General features: G+C 38.3%; 1 protein-coding gene across 2 annotated transcripts; it reads right to left on the reverse strand.

The window, feature by feature from the left end:
- Positions 1 to 1,628: 1,628 nt before the first annotated feature.
- Positions 1,629 to 21,616, reverse strand: ero1b (endoplasmic reticulum oxidoreductase 1 beta). Of its 2 annotated transcripts, none has more exons than XM_063882893.1 (16): positions 21,135 to 21,616; positions 17,374 to 17,493; positions 15,634 to 15,717; positions 15,344 to 15,385; positions 14,081 to 14,163; positions 12,770 to 12,843; positions 12,242 to 12,362; positions 11,939 to 11,985; positions 10,865 to 10,876; positions 10,741 to 10,767; positions 9,827 to 9,919; positions 8,983 to 9,229; positions 7,483 to 7,552; positions 6,873 to 6,959; positions 5,977 to 6,110; positions 1,629 to 4,743 (listed from the first exon to the last, which is right to left on the reverse strand). In XM_063882893.1, the coding sequence occupies exons 1-16, from the start codon at positions 21,306 to 21,308 to the stop codon at positions 4,683 to 4,685; spliced, it is 1,476 nt and encodes a 491-aa protein (XP_063738963.1). In that variant the 5' UTR covers positions 21,309 to 21,616; the 3' UTR covers positions 1,629 to 4,682. The 2 variants fall into 2 exon arrangements, with proteins under 2 accessions (XP_063738963.1, XP_063738964.1); XM_063882894.1 differs by lacking the exon at positions 21,135 to 21,616 and adding an exon at positions 19,696 to 19,919.
- Between the last annotated feature and the right edge of the window lie 319 nt (positions 21,617 to 21,935).

Consider the following 21,935-nt stretch of genomic DNA (forward strand, 5'->3'; position numbering starts at 1 on the left):
ACACACATCCATTGTTCAATGATTCAGCATAATCAGTATCCTGTAAATATAATAAACCAGACAGCTGAACACCGGTGTTGTTTTGATGGTCACCTCAAATTATCCAAATACTAACAAATGATGTAATGTTGGGTTTTACTTTGAATAATAAAATAAATAAATAGTAAATGATTAATATAATAAATATTGAGCACTAAATAAAAGAAACAAACAATTATTAATATAATAACAAATAATTAAAAATACTAATAAATCATTAATATAATAAAACAAAGAGTGTGAAATAATTTTAAATCTTAACCCATCATTACAGTTTTTGTTAATATGAGTTGTGTTTTGCGGTGTCCACATTTCTGTAACAATGTTCAGAAAAAAAGTCTATATTTCTAAAAGACGCAATTTTTCTAAGTTATTTGTAAAGAGATTGTGCATTTTGTTGTTGAGCTCTTTATTTGTGTGATAGTTGTTATCGTGTTTGTGACGTGTCAGCACAAAAAGTAACACTGAAATAAATAATTGCCATTACAACAAACATGCATCCATTTCTCTCTTATGTCTGAATTTCCTCACTAAGATACTACTGGTTTTTAACCTATGAGTTTTAGTTTAGGAGGATGGATTGAAGTACAACCAGATGCTGAAAAAACACATTTTTAGGGGAATAAAATAATACAATTGCATTTCATTTCCTGAAACACACTGTGAAAAGAAACCAGAAAACACAGCGTTAGCATCATGTCAGTAAAAAGTAGCGCAACCCTTAAACCCGATTATTAACCTGGTTTATCGTCTATTTTACGCTAAAGAGGGACAAAGAGAGTGATGCACATTACATTCATTAGTCCAGCAGTGGCTCAGTAAGTAGGGGCTTGGACTGGGAATCGTAGGGTTGCCGGTTCAAGTCCCCGAACAGTCTTGAAAAAATATGGAAAGTGGACCCAGTTCACCTCCTAGGCCCTGCTGTGGTGCCCTTGAGCAAGGCAATAGCTGCCCACTGCTCCTAGTACTAGGATCGGTTAAATGCAGAGGACCAATTTCACTGTGTGTGCTCTGCTGTGTGCATGTATGTGATAAATAAAGAGGGTTTCATCCTCCGATTCTATTAATTTCAAGCATGAACCAAAAACACATTGAAGAACAAGCTAATTTGTTGGTTTAGGATTCATGCAACACTACACTTAGAAAAATATCCTGTTTTGAAGAATTGAGACTAGAATTTGAAACCTTAAACTTATCAAAGATAATGTATTAATTATTTGAGGTCATTTCCTTGTAGACTTCTATACAGTTAACAGTTATTCTTACTGTAACCAGATGTGTCTCCCCCTGGTGGTTACAAGAGGTAATGCAGGTTTAAGGCACTTCGGCATTGGTACAGCAACAAAAAATAAATCCATAGCTACTTTATGTTCCTGACAAATAAACAGGACTTTAAAATGAATTTATATTGCTCATTAGTTTAAGTTATGATAAGGCCCAAAGTTATGCATAATTAAGGAGTGGAAACACTTGTTTCCCTACAAGTTGTTTTATTCATACGCCCCCTGGCATTTCAACAACAAAACAAAACAAAACCATGGCACAAACAAAGCTTAAAGGGAACAATGATTCAAAACCAAAGAGTGCAGTGATGTCCAGAAATATTTATTCCTCTTTTCAAATAAATATACTCAACAGGTACACACATCAACATGGTGCAACTATATATATTCTTAAAGACCTTTAAGCAAAACAAAAGAAAAACTGCTGCCTTTCACGGAAACAACTGCACAGATTTGGATCCCAACATGAAGAGCGTGACGATCTGAAGCGGGTTGATGTTTCTCTTTTTTCCTAAATCATGATTTAGTTTTAAGGCTGACGGCTGCACGGGACGTCCGGCTGCTGGAGGGCATGCAAGGCTTAGAGGAAGACATGCACACGTCTCTCTCTCACACACTCACACTCACACACACACTCTCACACTCTCTCTCACACACACACACACAAAGAAAACAGGCTTAATTATGAGAGTATTTTATCAAAAAAACGTTTTTTATTTGAACAAAAACTGAATGCCTACTTGTGAAATGCAATAATATTAATGAAATAAAAAAGGTTCTTTAAATTGAAACATCTATCTGAATCTATGAGTTGTGACTTGCGTTATTACGGTACATTATTTCAAAAAAATGTTTTATTTATTTCCAAAATCTTGGATTCTACGACAAAAAATAAGATACAAATGATCTCTTCCATCCAGGCATTCATCTGAATATATGTACCCCAAAATAAGTCAATAAGAAAGCCTGTGATACATTGCATTTAAGCAGAAATGGGACGTTAATATTAATCTTTATATTGTAATACTTCTCAATAATAATGTTTCTTATCCTATTTTACATTTTAAACAACTTAATATATAGCCTGATACTTTAGCCGTATCCTCTTAAACTATATAATCAGAAGGAAAACAATCTTATATATCTGATACCTCTCCTTTTTATCTCTATAATAATAAAGTAAAACATCAACACTTTCTGGGCATCACAAATAAACAAAAATACATAAACAAAGTAGGCAACTTCAAACTCTTTGGTCCACTTTATGCTTTCACTGCTGAGCAAAACAAAAGTTAAATAGACAGGAATCAGACTTTTCATCTGTAAAATCGCCTCATGAATCCATTTTTACGTTTCTTTACACAACTTCTTTTACCAGACCACAGCTGAAGGGAGACGCCAAAGAAAACAGCCACTAAATGAAGTCTATTACTTTATATATTTCTGTTGAACTCAATTTATAAAGCTTCAACCTTTCCTCAAATACAAACTCAAGAGTGAGAGCTCTTTTGTTTGATTGACAGGTGTCTCAGCCAATCGCATTCAGCTGTCGTTGTTGTTGCAGCTTTACCTATCTTTCAGAAACCTACAGCTGACCCCACAAACATGGCGTACGTCACCAAATAGTCCTTTGCTTGTTAGACGTTGCTTACTAACTGATACTCTTTAATCGGCTCGTTCACCGTGTTTTCTGTGTGAAGTTATCCTATTTTCTTTCAAAGATAAAACTCTCTCAAGTTTGCACACCTAGTTGAAGTAAACGTCTGGTGATATTCTATATTTTTCCAACAAATCTCCCAAAAAAACACCAAATTAGAATGCATGTATCTACTAACATGTATTGTGTGTGAATCAAATCCTGATATATCTTCTTCCTGCGTGCTATATAGTTCCATTCACGTCCAAAACTATAACATAGTCCCTAACAAATGCCCCACTTCCTCCTGTTGTCTCAGGCTATTTTGTGGTTTTTTAAACAAGATTTCAGCTTCAGTAAAGACGCCAAAGACAGGAAGTCCAAACATTTTAAGAGACTAACCGTAAGAGAATTAAGTAAATATGAAAAATAAAGAATAACACCAGACTCATCCTGTAAGGAGAAGGTTTTTCGCAGAGAGCTGGACACTAAAGTTGTTTTTCTCTCAGCCCCAGAGGCTCCTGAAACTGAGTCACCTCCAGCCTCCTGCTGATGTGCAGCACGCTCCCTTTAAAACCAATCCTCCGCCCCCAGGTGCAATCACACCTCCTGTGTGGAAATAACCAGCATGAAATGAAATACCGGAGCCTCTCAACAACGCCTAATAACTCTATTTTAGCTATTTAAATAAATCTGTCTTGATTAAAAGGTGTGTTTTAAGACAACATGGCTTAAGCAAAATGAAAACTATAGGCGCCAGGCAGCGACCAGACAGGAACATGACTCGTCAAAAACTAATCTTAGAATTATTAGCTATTATCCAAAGAGAGCAAACATCTGCTACAATATCAAGCGATGGAATCAAGTCATAGTCCATTATCTTATAGCTGCAACTGTTGATCCACACCCACACCCACACACACACACACACACACACACACACACACACACACACACACACACACACACACACACACACACACACAATGTTTTAGCGAGCTGACATGTGTAAAGCCTGAGATGGTAAACTCAAGCAGATTGGTCCAAATCTTCAGGCTTTGAGCAACGAACGTCTCTTAAAACGGGAGGAGAGGAAAAAACAAAGGATAAAAAACAGGCAGCACAATCCTCAGACTCTTCTCTAGAAAACCGTTTTTGAGTCCCTCTCTCAGGAGAAAGCATTTCTACATCCTTACAGTAAAGGTGTGGTTCACAACACTGACAAAATCCAACAGGATGTGATGTCAGCAGAGGGCGGGGTCAGCAGGAAACAGAAGTAAATCACGGCTTTAAGTCAGTCACTTCCTGTTGGACGCTTCCAGGTCCTGGCGTGCCAAGTTTGGTCTGTTAGGTCACTTCCTCTGGGTTTGTCCAACACTACAAACTACCTGCTGATTTTACAAGTCAATCTCTCAAAAGGAGAACAACAAATGAAAAGGTTTGTCAATGGCCGACAAGATTTACAGATATAAGAAGAAGAAAAAAAGATGTAGACAGTTAACATTCAAGACCTGCCACACCGAGAGGAGGAGGAGGAGGAGGAGGAGGAGGAGGAGGAGGAGGAGGAGGTATAGAAAGGGGGAAGAAGAAAGGGTTAATGGTTCACTGCTGATCCTGATGTCCATGAAAAAGGCTTTTTTTCTTGGCTGGATTAGACTCCTGCAGATCTCTGGGGGTGGGGTGGGTTGGCGCCGCATGACTGGCCAGGTGAGACCCTCCTGCTGTTACCTGTGGTCCTTCAACAGCAGGCGGAAACTGTGCAGCTGCTGTATGCTGGTGGACAACCTGACAGAGAGAGGGAGAGGGGGAGGTGGTCAGAGAGGAGTGCTGAAAGAAAGACACAAAACTGTTGGTGCTTTTTAGACAGCTGCCTCTAGATGGCGCTGCAGTAGTGCTCGCGCAATCGCAAACTTCCAAGCCAGCATGTTTTCTAGCATTTACTCAAGTCCATTATTCAAATTTTGAGATGTATTCATGTCTTACCTACAGTGCAGACGTTTCTTATGTATATTGTGTGCATGTCTGAACGTATTTTAGTTGTTGTATTTTAACTTATTTCTTAATATTTGTATAGATGAGTCACACCTACATCACCTTCCTGGCAAAATTATGGTCCCGCCCACTTTTGGGGGAAAAACATTCGCTTCCATTTAAATGGCGGTCAATGCAGATTCTGAATTTCTCAGCAATCACATCAAAAAATCAAGATAACCGCGCTTTTATTAATCTACAAGAAGGCCAATTATGATGGTCAGACAGGCAAACTATTAAAACTGATCTGAGTCGATTTATAGTTTAATTTAAATCCATAGGGAGATGATGTCTGGTCAGTCTGCTGGAGGATGAGTATCAGGCTTACACTGAAACTGGGATTTCTGAATCAGTTTTTTTTACCGTCTTTTTTTCTGTAGAGGAAGAAAAGGAACCAGAACTCTGGATTTATTTGTTGTTTAAGGTGCAATATGTGACTCAGCAGCTTTAAGACATGAAGGAACTATTATTTTCGGCTTCGCTCTGATGCATTTTTCCCCCCTGAAAGTGGGCGGGGCCATCCTTTCGCCAGAGAGGGTCGCATATTTCCCTATCGATTTAAATTAAACTATAAATGGACGCAGATCATCGATCTCCAATGACACTTTTTAATAGTTTGCCTGTCTGTTTATCATAATCTGGCTTTTTGGAGATTAAAAACGGCGCGGTTATCTTGATTTTTTGATGTCATTGCCGAGAAACTCATAATCTATATTGACCGCCATTCAAATGTAAGCAAATGTTTTCCCCCAAAAGTGGGCGGGACCGTAATTTTGCCAGAAAGTGACGTAGGTGTTACTCTCATCTATTGTGCATTCTGCTGATACTTCCTCCATATATATGTTTGTACTGTTGATATTTATATATTCATTTTTTACTTGAATGGTTCCTGGAATAAAATATAATCTTCCATCCATCAAAATTCGTATCTGCGTGGCTCCTTTGGTCTGAGAGTCATTCTGTTTCCCCTCAGAGAGAGATCTTTACCTGCCGAATCCGTTGAGTAAGGCCACGATCTCCTGTCGGGTCAGCTGGAAGCCTTTAGACGGGCTGTGCTCCGGAAGGTTCTGGATCTCCTTCTCAGAGAAGAGGATCTTCAGAGCTGTACCCAGACCCTGCGTCTGCACACAGAGGAGGGAAAACTGTGAGAAAGCTCTGGTACTTCTTCGGTAAAATCACTGAATAGAGCAGGAATATTTGGCTCTAATGCGTCTGAACTTAACATTTTATTGGCTAGTTCTTACAAAGTTAAATAAATAGAGAAGCTTTGAACTTCTAACAGATCTGAGAGAGATCTTTTATGAGGAGAGGTTACGAAAATGACAATGACCTCCTGTAGTTTAAAGGAGACCTGGAGGTGACGTGATAAGCTGTGAGCTCTTGTACGTAATATGCATCTATAGTGTCACATCTTGGAATAAAGGGTATCATTTAAAATGATTCTGACTGAAGTGTGTTTACTTTTTCATCACTTATGCAGTAAAAGTATGGCATACGCCAATTTGAGCAGATGCTTCTTCAGTTACCTCTTTTAAAAATAGATTGAATATATTTTGGTCAACAAATGATGATGATGATGACGATGATGATGATTTTATTTTGTAGCTTTTTTTGTTATTTTGAACAAGCATATTGCTGTAATTCTTTGTAGTAAGTATCATGAACTTACAAAACCTAATTAAGAAGTGTGATTTAATTGAGAGATCTGGCGTCAAGTTTATGTGAACTTCTCCATCTGATCTAAGTGTAGTGTCTGTTTGAGTCTAGTCTCTTCTGTAAGTGAGATTTAGGAATTAAAAAAAATAGCATTTCAACATTTGTTATCAGTGTAAATCTGTGAGGGTAAACCCACATCGGGATCTAAAAGCAGACTGAAAGCTCACCTGCAGTTTCCCCCACAGGCGGCATTTACTGCAGCCGACGCAGTCCATGATCCTGGAGATGTTTTTGAAGTGGAGGCGAAACTCCTCCTGAAGGTCGAAAGAGAGGAGATGTTCAGAGGTTATTAAAGCGGCTTATATTTAAGATTATGAAGAAATGGTAAAGAACATTCAGAACATTTGAGTTGAACCTGGTGTTACTGATGAGCTGAATTATATTAAAGATATTTAGAACAAAGGAATACACACACACACACACACACACACACACACACACACACACACACAGCTGTTTGGTTTCTCTGCTGATTATAAAGAGAGCAAACACACATCACAACAATAAGGCACCTGCTCTGTTTGAAACCACAAAGACAAACAATGTTGGACATCTAAACACACACACACACACACACACACACACACACACACACACACACACACACACACACACACACACACACACACACACACACACACACACACACACACACACACACACACACACACACACACACACACACACACACACACACACACACACAAAGAGAGAGACTCGTCTGTCTGTGTGTGTGTTGGGTGACGACATACTGGTGCAGAGTTTGGTTTCACTCACCTTTAATATTTTGGCTTCAATTTTTTGTCCGGCGAACATGGACTTCTCATCAAAGTGCATCGGGAAAGATCTGGAAAACAAAACAAGCCGCTAGTCTTAAAACGACGACTCAGATTAGAAGTAACCTGCATACGAAAACATGACTGTAGCACAGTTCTGTGTTTAAAGAAAAGAAACAGGCGTCGATTTCTTTATTCAAGCAAGAGTTCAGCTAATTTCATTATAATGAAGTTCAACAGAAGAAACAGACAGGTTGTTATCCTCTGTAAGGGATCGTAGGACAGACACATTGCTACAGGCTAGCAGTTAGCATGTTCATAGGGCTATAACTACACCCTATTCGGTAACACTTACTTGAATGGGTGTTCATAAGACTGACATAACATTGTCATAACCATGACACGACACCTGTGTTAAACATTAACGAATACTTATGACAGTTGTCGTTAAGTGTCCTTCGGTAAGTTATGTCACTTTTGATGCAAAGGGGACATTGTTTGAGATGTCCTTGTTATGACATAAACCAAAGACATAGCAGACCTCCATATATGACGGTTTAATGTCGCGCTAAGATATCAAGCTAAACGTTTTCCTTAAGTTTGACAGTTCGGTCTGCTATGACATGTTTGTGACAGGTGTTGTTGTCTTGGTTTATGTCAAGTTGTCATAACAAGGACATCTCAAACAATGTCACCTTTGCATCAAAAGTGACATAACTTACCGAATGACACTTAGCGACAACTGTCATAAGTATTCATTAATGTTTAGGACAGGTGTCATGTTACCCACTCTTCTGTATATTTCCTACTCTCTAATGCCGGTTCTATTTCTATTTTGAGATGTTTCTATTTTAGAATTGTTTACTCCTACTCTTTTCATTTCTAATTCTGTGCAATGTTTTTTTATGCTGCTGCAACAAAAACATTTCCCTGTTTCAGATCAATAAAGTACCTCCTATCTCATCTTCACTACTCAAATGATTATTTTCAATTCATTTGTTATTTCAAATATGATTCAAAACTGAAAAAAACTGGGAATATTTACATTTAGGAAGAACGTTTGCTTTAGAAATGTATTTTAATTGAATACTTGCTCATTCAAATGGCTGCTATTCCATTTTCTGTGAATCAACTCACTGATCATTGAAGCTGCAGAGCTCAGGCTGACAGGAACTCACACAATAAAAAAGGTTCTGAAAGGGCGTGATGTTTCCAGGGAAATCAACAAGTGAACACTTGGATTACTTCCTTCAAAATCAATACTATTTGACCACTAATGTGCACTTGGAAGTATTTAATTGGACAGCGCAGAGAGCCAGCCCTGCAGGAGGATGTTGCATGAAAGTGAAACCAGGCTTAAGTTAAGTTTGAAAAAGCAAAAGCTAAAGTGTAGGTTTGTCTAACAAATAAACATCAAACTGACGGCCGGCAGGATCTAGGTTTGTTTGCAGGTGTCGGTCGCTGAAAGTGGATTTCAGTAAGCCCGACGACCCCCTCTTACCTGATCTCGTTGAAGAACTGCAGCAGCAGCTCCTTGGTGGCCCCGTCCTCCTGCTGGTTCCCGGTGTACAGGTTGACGAACGCTCGCTCGAAGTACGGGGAAACCTTGTAGAGCGCACGCAGCTCGATGAGGTACAGGAAATAGAGGTTCTTCAGCCGCCTAGTGCCCTCGCCCTTCGTCTCCGCCGTGTCGAAGCGCTGACGGAACTCCTGAACGTTCGGACCCCACACCGAGCGGCCCCAGCCCTCTAAGGAGCCAAACACAACTTTTACTTTTTGTTGGAGAGATTAATACTCTTTCAGTAATGCTGGAGACAAGAGTAAGGGATATGTTTAACACGTCCTTGCAATGTATACGTCCCCTACTCCACAGTTATAATCAGTTCTTCTATGTCAATTATTATCTTTATGTCAGCACTGTTTATTTACTTGGATCTCTTGTTCAACATGTACCTTATTATTGCTTTTTAAAGGCTGTTTAGTCCTTTTACAACGTACACTTGCTGAAAAGAAAACCAAACTGAGTCAAGCCCTGCAGCTGTTTGGATAAACTTCAACATTTGAGAGGTTTGTCTTCTTTTGTTCTTTTAAAGAAAGAAAATGTTTACATTTCTAAAAGTAAGCTATCATTTTGTGTCTGTGTGGAAACTCAGGAATCAATAAGTGGCACTAAAACTAAATATCGAATGAAAAATGATACACAGTTTGTTGTAGCCTGTAATTATGAAACCCTGCGTACTAAAGTGTTGAACCTAGTCTTACAGTTTGTTTTGAAGACTTGAGACTACATTAGCCATAAGGACATTTGAAAATAAAGATTAAAGCTGTGGTGAGATCAGTCGTACCGTCCAGCAGGTACTCAGCACACAGGTGGATGTTGATGCTGCTGTGGAGGCCGGAGATCAGTCGGTAGAAAACCCTCTTCTCTAAACACAAACCTGAAAAAGAGAGGGAGAGAGAGAGAAGTGAGGAGGACATGTTTGTGTTGGTCAAAGCAGCAACAACCTAATCAAGGAATCGAGAGAAATCTATCCATCAATCCTTATTGTCTGTCTTAGATTCTGACATTTCTTCCTCCACTACTATTTCCGTGGAGGTGAATAGAATTGTATTTCAATGTGTCTTCATAACAAACACTATAAGGATCGATTATTAATAATAATAATAACAACTCAAGTATTCATTTTTTGCATAAATACAGGCATGCTTGACTGCAGTGGGGGTCAAGGTGGGATTGAACCTGTACTCCCATGCTCCTCAGCGCACTAATCCACTGAGCCACAGCAGGTTTATCAAATAATTTGCAAAGTCTAATGTAGTGTCTTTAAATTCTACCCAATATATATTTGTTTTAAAATGAAACAGGAGAGAAAAAAGCACGGAAGTTATAATATATAAGATACAAAAAATCACATTTTCTGTAGCAGCTTCAGAGTCTCACCCTCATTCTGTCAACTAAACTCAAACACACTCTCACGTGCCTGATTTATCTGCAGATGAATGTGCTTTAGACGTCATGGTAATCAGAATGCTCCACGACTGATCGACAGCTCTGTGTTAACGCTTTTCTTTTGCCCTCTTTGTATAAAAACACACTGATGCAGGAACAGAGAGGAGATAAGAGGCGGCAGCTGTCACACAGAGGCTGCTTTTTCTAGCTGAAGAGCTGCAGGAAGTACGAAGTTTGTTTGTGAAGTCTAACATAAAGGGAGATGTCACAGAACATTTCCATTAGCGAACAAACAAAGGAAGTTCTCACCTTCGAGCCACGTGTAGAAACCCTCTCCTGCAATGGGAGCGAGACAAAAAGACACACCTCATTAGTTGTTTTTATGAACAAATAAAACAATAGATTCACGTGACGACAGTTCAGTTTTACTCACCATCGTCGTCTCCTGAACACAGAAGGAGAGAGAACAAAGCTGTGTGAGATATCTTCCAATAATAAACACAAGCACCTCTGCTACATCACTAACAGAGACACAGGCAATCTCAGGAAAAGATGCAAACATTAACGGGTGCATGAGAAGTGTCAGCTGCAGTTTCAGGTGCTGCTTCTGCAGAAATGTCTTTTAGGAATAAAAAGATACAAATCTAAAAATGTCAATGATTATTTGATGTGTTTATGCTGAACAGAGGCAGATTTAAATACAGCATCATCCATATAGTAAAGGACAGTTTGTCACTAAGACTAAACGGGTATAAATATGTATTAAATAAAATAATACTGGATGTAATGGCTGCTTAACTGATTGCAAAAGAGAAGCATGATCAAATTATTGGTAAATTAATTGCATTTACTTGGAAGTTTTTCATTATTTTATAAGTCATTGAGTATTTTGCACCACTTTGAATTTAAGTATGATATAAACATGTCATTATGTTGTATTTGTATAATCCTGATTATTACCTGACCTGATTACCTGATTCGACTGAACAATAGATTCCAAAATGTTTTTTTTAATTTAAAGACCTATTGGTGCATGTCTTGTGAGGCATTATGGGTAAAGATGTGGATTATAGATATCTATAAACCACTTCCCTCTAACGTCTCGGTAAACAAGCCGAAGGTTCGAAGCTTGAACTTAAAAAAGAAAAACACACAATAGTTATTATAATAACGAATAAAACAAATAATAGCCTTCAAGAGAGTAACCAATATTATTTAAATTCCTCCTTTTGAGGATTATTAACATGTTGTATTCAACAATAAAAGCCGAGGTTCTGACACGTGAATGGTAGTTTAAAAAAAGCAGATAAGCATGAACTTCATCTATATCAAAATTGGTCTTAAATTCAAAACATTAACACAACAAAATATTAAATGTAACAAGACCATTGATACCAGCTTTCAGTACTCAGGACACATCAGCATTTTCCTGATTCTTTGTTTTAAAGCACTTTTGGTTTCTTTAACAGCAGCTGATGAAACAGGCATTGATTTGTCTCTGACTCACCTCTGCTCGGAGCCAGAGGGTTCAGAGGTCGGTACACTGATCTGGGTCTGAACACAAAACACAGACTTTTATTAACGAACAAAAACCATCACAGGGGAGGATTTCCAACAGCTTGAGGATTGGAAATGTATCGACAAATAAAGAAAAGCGAGAACAGAAACAACTTTTTCCTAGATTGATATATAAAATAATGAAAACAATCGAACTGTAGAGAGTGTGTGTGTGTGTGTGTGTGTGTGTGTGTGTGTGTGTGTGTGTGTGTGTGTGTGTGTGTGTGTGTGTGTGTGTGTGTGTGTGTCTCACTTGAAGCAGTTTTCCTCATAGATGCTGTTCCACACTCTCCAGGCTGAAGGACCTTTGTACCCGGTGTATCGCTCCGGATTCAACAGCAGGTCCACGTACTCAGAGTCCGGAGAGGTTTCATCTAACACACACACACACACACACACACACACACACACACACACACACACACACACACACACACACACACACACACACACACACACACACACACACACACACACACACACACACACACACACACACACACACACACACACACACACACACACACACACACACAGGTTAAAGGCTGAGGGTTTCATGACATACGAGTGTTAAAACATGCTCAGAGTCTCTGGCTCCACAGCTGAACAGCATCCTGATTTATCTTTTCTCTACCATTACATCTTTCTGGGAACCAGTGGATGATTTCTTGTGATGGTTGGTGTTATTTAAAGGTCGATAGGTTGATTAAAAAGCAGGAATCTCCACAAGATTTCAGTAGTTAGTATTTAGTAGTTTGGATACGTCTGAGTGAATGCTCACCATCCAGCTCACAGAAGTGATCCTGAGCATCGTCGTGTCTCGCCCAGTCAGCGAACGCCTCTTTACTCTGGTGACTGAAACAGGAAGTCAGAGAGTTATTTTAAAGTCACTTTCTGACATTAATATTTGAGATTTTCAGACACCATTTTTTAAATGGTGACTGAGCTTTGTAAACAACCATGTTAAACTCTAAATGGATTATCATAACAAAACAACTGTCACCAATATGATAAAGTAAACAACAAACACACAAACACTTTGTAGAATATAAATCAAAGTGTAAAAGTCAGAAACTAAATGAGAAACTGAATCACAAAAACTGTGTTTGAGACTTAATCTATTGCTTAAATGTCATGCTTACTCGGTTGTGCCTGTAGACTTTACTAAGTATGATATGGAAAAATGCCAAAACATTTGATATCTGGTAGACATAGACATTTAAGTATCTAAGTTAAATGTGCAAAGTGTAAATTAAATGTCTTCCTTACATGTGTTTCCTAAACTTGGTCCGAGACATTAGACACCATGACTTGAGTGTGCTCTTTTGCTCGGCCTTTTTAATCATACTACATTAGTCTCTGGGAACATGGGAGTACCGCACACAGCGTTGATATGAGAGCAAAGGCTAAAAATAGTACGGGAACAAAATCACGGTTCAATGAACGGTTTTGACTTTTCTGTTGTACAGATTTGTGCCTGAGCAATCCCAAAAACCACTTCAGAGGGAACTGTTTAACTGGTCTTCACAGCATTCCTCTGATTATTTTAATTGTGATTAACTGAAGAGATCAATTACAGGCAAACATTCTGAAATACAGTACATGTTAAATTATCCACCAGCTAATGTCTGGAGAGATGTCATTTAGTATACAGTGGACATTAAATACGTCCATTTGTATATAAACACACCCTGGTGTTACTTTATGTGATGTGCTGGGAGGGCGAAAGTACTTTCTCTCTTCCTGTTACTCTCACCATGATATTTTTAGACTTCACAGTCGAGCAGGTGCTTTTTATGAATACCATTGTATTATCTTTCTTGTTTCGGCTCTAACCATGAATATTCCTCCATCAGATTCCCTAAACGTATGATAACCCTTCCACATGTTCCACGGCAGTGCTGCAGTGGAGGTCAGCCTGCTGAGAAACCTCCAGCAGCCGCACATCAGATGTTTGTGAATGTTGGACATGGTTACTATCAGCTGTGAAGCCGCTTTGCATTCTGGGTAAAAGAGCTCCTGCAGCTGACGGGTTAAAAAGAGTGTGTGCAGCGGGAGATAAAGAAGTCAGGAGGACGGCTGTGTGTGTCACCTCAGGGTGCTGTTGATGGCGCCCAGGTCTTTGGCCTGTTCACACTCCGTCACCTCCGAGACCGCGGTCGCTGCGTGGGAGAACTGGAAGGAAAACATCCCAGCTGTTAATGTCATGTTTACAATAAAAGAATCTGAAATAAACATAAAAACAAGCGGTTTTCTGTAAATCAGAATAGAGCGAAATAAAATAAATACAAAATAGAATTAAAATATGTATATAAAAAACAAGCAGTTAAAGGAAATAAGTGTAAAAAAAAAACATCATAATAATAATACAGTTATTTCATTCATGCTCAAAGAAAATGTATAGTTATAAAAAAATTAATGGAGAAGTATTTCTATAGCCACATTTTCCGAGGTCACCAGAAAACCGTAATAGTAAAAAGACGATCGAGCTTGAGAGATTGTATCTATGCACGATTTCATATTTTTAAATATCTCAAAATCCTGTGAAATCCACTGTAAACCTAATCTAACGGAAGTTACTGTCTGTAAGAATAAACTTACAAACAGCCACATTTAAAGCATACAGAGATCGAGTTTGATGCTCCAAATATAAATGTAGGTATCACTTCAAGCCGCATGATTAACCTGTCCGGTTCCAGATTGGTAATTGAGGTTTTAAGAGCTCCTCACATACTGCTGAGGTGGCAGAACAGTCCTGTTTTCTTAAACCTGTTCCCGCTGACCGACAGTTGCCCAGCTGACGCTCAGAGAAAAACATTCAACCTTGAGTGTTACAGATGTCCGAACACTCCTGGGTCATTACAAGACAAACACCAGGCTGCGAGCCAACGAACATTCTGTCTCTTCGTGGAAACCAGCAGGGCAGATAAGCTGAGTGCTACAAGAGCAATGTGTGTGTGTGTGTGTGTGTGTGTGTGTGTGTGTGTGTGTGTGTGTGTGTGTGTGTGTGTGTGTGTGTGTGTGTGTGTGTGTGTGTGTGTGTGTGTGTGTGTGTGTGTGTGCAGAATCAGCTAATGAGACAGAAAGTGGTGGAAAAAAACGCAGCTGGTGCTAAACTCCATTTGGTTTTTAGTCCACAGATAAAAATAGGTATAAAGTTGTTCTTTCTACATTGCATTTTCACAACCAACGCTGACTGGAACTACTAACAAGTTTATTCTGTGACTATGTAGTATTGGAGGTATTTTCGCGTTGTTTTTTCCCCGCTGTTGGACAATAAGGATTTCTGATTTCGGTTGGATCCCGGTTTTTTTCAAGCTGAGAGAACACATTTGATTATCTACTCTGGGCTCACCTTGTTGTAGTTCCCAGACTTGATGCCCACTGGGATCTGGCTCTGTAAAACCAAACAGAGATTAACAAATACATAAACAAAATCAATAAAAAGGGTACAGCTTCATTTGACCAGCTAAATATAACAGCATTAAAAAGTGAGTAAATCAGTGTTTAAGACAGCATATGTTTTAGGGATTTTAGCGATAGATTGTGTCTTATACAACCCGACCTAAAATAAAATCAAACTATAGCTCAAAATGTTGTGTTAATTCTTGTATTATGATTATATGTGTGTGTTTGCCCTCTGACCTCTGGACATGGCTCCACATGGCAGTCTTTGATGGCACATTGTGCGTCGTTGGGCCAGAAGGGACACGGTCGCTTCAAGTTGACCTGGAGAAAGACAGAAAAACCTCCACATGAGTTCATGGTGCTTTGGGACACAGCTAAGTTCACATTTAAATGAATTATTATTTAAAATTGAAGTTCAACTAAACAAACGTCATATTTATCATGTTTTTTTCTAAGCGATAAGTCTCTAAGGCCAGGTTTAACATCACACACATACACAAAATGCATAAAAAATGTCTTACTTTAGCAAGAAATGGCTTTTTTTATATTAAAATACATGTCAAGAAGTCGGAACTAAATCCTGAATCTCTACAGAGGTTTATTTTCTTATCGTACCGTCAGTGTATCCTTCTCACAGTAACATCTCTGACTGTGCTCCTCCTACAACACCGGTCCTCCTCCGCGAACGCTAACATAACGTTAGCTCGAGCCGCTAACGTTATGTTAGCCGCTACACTCTTTATGTCGCATCATGTATCAGACATGACGACCAGCAGTGAGATTCTTAACATAACTCAGCAGCAGTGTTGTAAGACATTTACTTTTCATTGCCCTGATTACACTTAAATATTAGGGAATCGCATTAAGTACACGGCTCATGTTACCTCTCATTTAATCTAAGGTCATTTTGTGAAAATGTGCATAACCTAGATGTTGAAGTTTCTTAATAAGACTTAAACCAGACAAGGAAAGAAGATATTCAGATTCAGCCCTCTTTTCCTCCTGTGGCACCAACAGATTGACTTCGACAGCTCAAATAAAGCATTTTAAATGTGCTTTCCAAAGGATTTCTCTGGTTTGATGCATTGTTTCTGATGATATGTAAATGTGGTGCAGCATTTTATCGGAGCAGGAGGTGTTAGACTGAGCAGAAAAATAAAAATAAAGCCATAAACATCACCACAGGTTGAAAGAGAAGTTTAAAACGGTCGTTAAAGTATCCACTCACACACACTTTCTCTTGCTGTGACTGCTGTTGCAATGGTATGAGTATTTCACAATATTTCAGTCACCCTTCCTGTTTTGTGACGCGCTCAGCTTTATGTGAATTAACAACGTTACTGCTGATTTTTTTTTTTTGAGGAACAAAGCTTTTTGATAGACCTGCACGACCTGAATATCAGGGAGTGTCCCCGGCTGTTTACAGTACACTGGCAGACAATGTCACCATGACTACTGCTCTGCATCACTCACACTATAGGGGAGAAATGCTTTCATCCAAAAGATAAAATAAAACTAAATGTAAAGTTTTTGCATTTTTTAGGGACAGAAGAAACTTCAAAGTGAAGGGATGTTGTTCTCACAGATTATCTAAATAAAATAAACAGTTTTGGACAAGTAGATGATTGATTTGAACCGATTTTCAAGCCCGATTTTATGTCCTTGCACATCCAAATATCATAGAAACTGATCACTGGACTGTACAGTAAATACTCCATTGAAGAGAAAAGGACGAGAAAATGCAAATGAGTTGCTCATTATGAGCTAGTATCTCTTAAAGTAAACAAAAACAAACAAATAAGTACACTAAGAATGTTTCAAAGTTCATATTTACGAGTTTGTTAAACCTGATTTCACCCCTTTTTATAATATAAAGGGCAGAAGTTTGAGTTGCATTTAAGAACTACTGCATTTTTACGCTTTTGTTCCCCGAGTGCAATGACTGTCTTGTTGTTACAGTGAAGCTGCGGCTCTTACTCTGTAGTATCTGAAGTAGTCTTTCTCCGTCAGCCTCTTGATTCGAGGGTAGACCTTGAAGTTGTTAAACACGTCGATGCTTTCAACGTCACAGAAGCAGTCGTCCAGGACTCCCGTCAGCTAAAGCAGAGGGGAACAGGGATTAGAACAAACAAAAAAAACAATGACCCAAAAATAATATAGATCCTTGGCAAGCACCCATTTTTTTCACATTTGTCCTCTATTACACTTTTCATTTCCGCAACCGCTTCACTGTCTTACTCACTAATGTGTCTCAGTTCATTAATTAAAAATAGCTGAAAGCTGTCAGAGCGAAAGCCAATGACAAAAAAGTGCAATTAGCCCAAAGTGCTCCGGCTAGAGATAAGTGCAGATAAAGCCAAGAGGAAACCGGTAACATGGTCATTTTTATTATTAGATATGAAAAAATGAAACTAAATTCTACACAGACTGGACTCTAAATCACCAGTATGCTTTGAAGTTAATTATGCTTTTTCTCAGGTTTATTCAATTAATGAAGATAAGGGTGAATAATACGTGCATTTTTAGCTGAAAAAATACATAATTAGTACAATAAAATAAGCCACAATTGTAATCAGAAAATATTACATCAATGTAAACTCTGAGGGATTCAATCAATCGATGAAACAACATTACAGATATTTTTTAAATTTGAATAAGCTCTTGTTGATCTGCTAACAATTCAACTGAGAAACCACTTTCCCCTTTGCACAGCAGGAGGCCCGCAGACACAGGCTGTTGTCTACCTGCACTTCCATACATAATACATCCACCCCCTGCTGTGTTACCTGAACCCAAACAGTTCATACAAAATTCAGACCTCCCTCTGATCATCACAAAAGAAGCTCCTCAATCTCCAGATGCGTGCGCTTGCCCCGAGGAGCAACTTAACAACCAGGGTTTGAAATCTGAGAAGAGCTCAGTGAACAGAGGAATTAAAGGTGGGGTTAACACCACCCTGTTATAGTAAAGAGGTTTTGGACTGGCTTATGAATTAATGAAGGTAGTGACCAACCACCACCTGTAGCTTTAAACCAGAGCACACACACACCTGGTTTAAGTGGCAAAAAAAACCCAGCTAACCTGCCCTGAACACAAACACTGTTAAGAGGGCATTTTTTCATGTTTTTTTGTGCATTTTGTGCAATTTAGGATCATTTTCATAATCTATTGAGCTGATGATTAATTTCCTTTGAACACAGAATAATTGATTCGTCCATAAAATGTAAAAAAATAGTGACATGTTCTGCCCGGTAACATTTAAGACCAGGGAATATTCACGTTTGAGTAGCCATGGGACAGTAAAAAAATGTCATATCGTTATTATCTAGGCCAAAATAATTAGTTTTAATTCTTAAAAAGGCACTTAAAAAAACCAGAGTCACTTTACCTCACATTTTATTAAGAAACTAATGTTTGTTTTGCATTACACATCTGTATAGAGTGTTTTATAGTGATAATGGAGCTTGTCGATTCAGAGCTTTGTTAATCTGCATGTCGTCTTAGTTATTTGCATAAACAAATACACTGCTGAAAGGACCATATTAGAGTTTCCCATTGTGTGGGTCACCCAGCAGCTCATTTGTGTAAATGACTTATTACTGACAAATACTTTTACCTGGAGGGAAGGAAAATCCTAAATCTAGATCTGTGTAAGATAACTATGGATGGTTATTGTCTATTTTAAGTGTTCAATTCAATATGTTTTTATATTTTTCTGCTGAATGAAATACTACTTTCTAACATCTGGAACTTTGTCATCATCTCTAAGGATGTTTAAAAGAAAAATGAATAATTTCATTTTGTACTCATTACAAGGAAAACAGACAGGGTGGAGCTGGTACACTTGCCATATCATTTTCAATTAAATGCAGTGCAAGTTGACACAAAAACAAGGGCATAAAATTGAACATGTATGTGATTAATTAAGTTTCCAACAATATTTGAATAATCAATTATAATTAGGTTGGTTTTAAATTGAACTGCTACCCATTTCATCAGCGTTTGCTTTAATGTTATTTTGAACTACCAACGAAAATGAATGAGCTGTAAATAAAGCCCTCTCCTTTTGGTGGTTTTAAATCAGCATATTTGTAATTAAACTAATGCAAAATGTCATTATTAGACCAAATTAAATATAAGAGTATGAGCAAGCATATGTTTCAAGTTTTCTTGTATTTAATAAGACACGAATACTACTGCTATGATCTTATCCTCTACTTATTTAAACATTATATCTAGCATTGTATTATACAGAAACATCTGGAAAATCTAAATAAAGTATAACTACATAAACCAAACCTCTGTGTGAAGCAGTCCACCGAGCAGTCCACTGAGAGCCACGAGAGGCAGGAAGACGCAAATCCCTCTCAGCATGCTGTTGTAATATCTCTACTTCTGTTTTCTGTGTTTTAACTTCAAAATCAGAACTTCCTCTCTGTAAACTTCAGCCCATATGTCACAGCAGCAGTAGCTCTGCCTGTGGACTGAGCTGTCATTACAAACCTTTCAGTGCCAATATCCCCCCCTCCAGGACCCCGCCTCCAAACAACCGGCTGTCAAAACTAAATCCCGCCCTCTCCGCCGGCGCCCTACTATTTTGTAGTCCGTTTTCTGGTCTAATGCCGTTTAAATTGCTTGTTGGTTACGGTGCTAAAGACTACAACTCCCATGACAGGACAAAAGACGAGAGCTATGCCTCCGCCAATCAAGTTACACCACGCTTTTCCACTTGCTAAAAGCAATAACATCAGTTTGGCCAAAAATCAAAAACATAATATTGGATGAATAAACATATATTTCTCTGTATTGTTTTCGCCAATTAATCGATTTATATCTAAAGAAAAATCCGCGAAATATATTTAATATGTTTTTCGAAAAAACGGAAGTTAGGTTAACTAGGATTAAATAAATATAAATGAATACATAATGTGACTGCAAGTAATGTGTTTCGATAGGACGTGAAAAACACAATTCTCATTTAGGAAATCGGTAAATACATCAAAAGGAAATAAACGTCTTTGCTATTTGCCAACACTGTCTGTAGTTTCCGGAATAAACATAAAGACTACGTTTGTATTTGATTACTGCTAGAAGATTTCAAAACTGTGACTTTCACACGAGAAAAGAGATGAAAATGTATGCTTCTTTTTATTAAATGCATGAATTAACTACCACAGTCAGAAAGCAGAAGACCCCACTGTTTAACTAGCATTCGTTTGACAACAGAACAAGAATGAATTGATCTGTCATGAATCCAAAATAAAAAGGACTGAGACCAGTAACGTTGATAAACAATACACCCCCCAAAATCCTACACCTTTTTTTTGTGCAGTTTTATTCCAGGATAGAGGTTGTTGTTGCTTTATTATCTTTGTTGTCTTTTCCTGCATCTACCTTCAATCTGTTTCCTATGTTCTGTGAAGCTTAGTTGCAATTTACTATTGCCAAAATATATATAAAAAAGAGAGCTTTAAATGTGACATTCACACATGAAAAGAGATGGAGAGTGTTGCTGCTAGCTAGCATCACACTGTGACGTCAAATTAAGATGACAGTAGAAAATGCTAGAAGATTTCCTGAATGGAGGCTGTGTCGTATTGCCACGTTTAAAGCTTTAGTAAATAAATATACAACCTTTATAACAACGTTTGACTCTAATCTCTCTCTCTCTCTCACACACACACACACACACACACACACACACACACACACACACAGACTGATTTAATGCTACTTACATGGCAGAAGCAGCTCTGGTCTTGGCTGTCTGGAGACGCTTTGCTAGGATGCTTGCTTTGCTGCGTTTTGGGTTTTACGCTGCTGTCTTGTTGAAACCAACCCAAACAAACAAAGTTCCCGAAGAACCAGGCCAGCAGCAGACCACCACACGCTAGTAAAGTTACTTTCCACATCGCTCACTGTGCTGGCGGTGGGAAAATTTTAAAAAAGTATGACTTCTGTCAGCGTGGATTGTCCTGTCTGTGTGGCGACTTTAGTACCAACGGTCGCTAGCTGAAGTTAGCATCCGCAGGCTAACAGTGGCTTTGGAAATAAGAGCGGTTGGGTGAACTGAGCAGCCCGGTGTTTGAAGACCCTCGGACGGACATTTAAAGGTCAAACGGCCCTGATAGAACCGGAGACATTGATTTAAGATGATACATAACTGGAGAAGTTTGTGTGCCAGCTTTCCTCTTGGTATCAAGTTAGCAAAACAACACCGTGTATTTACTTCCGGTTACAGTTTTTCGAAATAAAATAACATAAATAACTGTTGTTGCAATTCTGTATATTTCGGTCAATTAATCCCTCTTTTTTACACCATAATATACCAGATATTCGGAGGCAAATTTTGTACTTTGCAAACACAAGTTGCTTTATTTCTCAATTTTATTTCATATTTAATCATGTTTTTTAAAAGAGAAGACATTACTAACATGTAACTTAAGAGACATTATAAATTATGTTGTTTACTGTTTTATGTTTAATATACCAAATGATTAATAGAAACAATGATGAGCTGTTGATATTGATAACCGCCT

The sequence above is a fragment of the Eleginops maclovinus genome, chromosome 5 (assembly GCF_036324505.1).
Source record: "Eleginops maclovinus isolate JMC-PN-2008 ecotype Puerto Natales chromosome 5, JC_Emac_rtc_rv5, whole genome shotgun sequence".
In the NCBI taxonomy this organism is placed as follows: domain Eukaryota; kingdom Metazoa; phylum Chordata; class Actinopteri; order Perciformes; family Eleginopidae; genus Eleginops; species Eleginops maclovinus.